Raw genomic sequence first — 1,600 nt, 5'->3', positions numbered from 1 at the left:
ATACATTACTTGAAGGTTTCCTAGTTTCTGCTCAAAACAGTTCTTAAAATACTCATATGTTAATAATAAACTTTCTGCTCTATATGTAAAATAAATCTTTTACTCTAAAGTAGAAAAAAGAAGTCCAAACTTAGTTTGAATATTTACTCGTTTATAATAACCTCTTTGGGAATTAATGAAAATGAAGCCATCTAATTTATAACTCCTGTAATGTTTCACCACAGGTTCTGTGATGCTATTTGGGTAGCAACTCCATTTCCTCATGGATTCCCTGGTGGATGGGAACCACACTGCAGTGACAGGGTTCATTTTATTGGGCCTAACTGAGGACCCTGTCCTTCGAGTCATCCTCTTCATGACCATCCTCTGCATCTACCTGGTGACCGTATCTGGCAACCTTAGCACGATCATTCTGATCAGGTTCTCCTCTCAGCTCCACCACCCCATGTATTTTTTTCTGAGCCACTTGGCCTTGGCTGACCTAGGCTCTTCCTCTTCTGTCACACCCAACATGCTTATAAACTTCCTGGTGGAGAGAAATATGATCTCCTATCTTGGATGTGCTATCCAGCTGGGTTCAGTTGTTTTCTTTGGGTCAAGTGAGTGCTTCCTTCTGGCTGCAATGGCATATGATCGATTCATGGCCATCTGCAACCCACTGCTTTATTCAACCAAAATGTGCACACAGGTTTATGTTCGCCTACTCACAGTGACTTACCTAGGTGGTTTTCTCAATGCTTGCTCTTTCACTATTTCCTTCTCTTTTTTACTTTTCTGTGGACCAAATCAAGTCAATCATTTTTTCTGTGATTTTGCTCCTTTAGTTAAACTCTCCTGCTCTGATAGTAGAATCCCTGCGGTTGTCCCCTCATTTACAGCTGGCTCCATCATTGTGGTCACGATGTGTGTCATAGTCATCTCCTATATCTGTATCCTCATCACCATCCTGAAGATGAGCTCCACTGAGGGACACCACAAGGCCTTCTCCACCTGCACATCCCACCTCACAGTGGTGACTCTGTTCTTTGGGACCATTACATTCATTTATGTGATGCCCAAGTCCTGCTACTCGACTGACCAGAACAAGGTGGTGTCTTTGTTCTACATGGTGGTGGTCCCCATGTTGAACCCCCTCATCTATAGCCTCAGGAACAATGAGATGAAGGGGGCTCTGAAGAGAGAGCTTGGCAGAAAAATATTTCCTTAGTCAAGCTTGTTATTTTATGGTATCAGATAAAATAATATACCATATAATAATAAAAAGGATATAGGGTGTCTGTGGTCTGAATAGGTCAGCCAGCATGGAGCATTTTAGTGAAGTAGGAGGATGGATTTTCTGATATCAGTTGTAATTCAGAGGCTTATAGCCAGTTACCTTTAACAAAATTAATTTAAATTTAAATTATAAATACAAATTAGTTTATGTGAAAATATACTTAACTGAAAATCTTTCATAACTTTTAAAAAAAGATTTTATTTGTTTATTGGTGAGAGACAGAGAGAGAGGCAGAGACATAGGCAGAGGGAGAAGCAGGCTCCCTGAGGGGAGCCCAATGTGGGACTTGATCCTAGGACCCCAAGATCACTTGAGCCAAAGGCA

General features: G+C 41.0%; 1 protein-coding gene across 1 annotated transcript; it reads left to right on the top strand.

The window, feature by feature from the left end:
- Positions 1-262: 262 nt before the first annotated feature.
- Positions 263-1,207, top strand: OR5P6 (olfactory receptor family 5 subfamily P member 6). Its single transcript, NM_001388946.1, is given in 1 exon segment — positions 263-1,207. A coding segment is annotated over 1 exon segment (945 nt).
- Positions 1,208-1,600: the final 393 nt, after the last annotated feature.

This window comes from Canis lupus, chromosome 21 (genome assembly GCF_011100685.1).
Source record: "Canis lupus familiaris isolate Mischka breed German Shepherd chromosome 21, alternate assembly UU_Cfam_GSD_1.0, whole genome shotgun sequence".
In the NCBI taxonomy this organism is placed as follows: Eukaryota; Metazoa; Chordata; class Mammalia; order Carnivora; family Canidae; genus Canis; species Canis lupus.
Note: the sequence above shows the minus strand (reverse complement) of the source record. Positions and strands in the feature narration are given on the sequence as shown.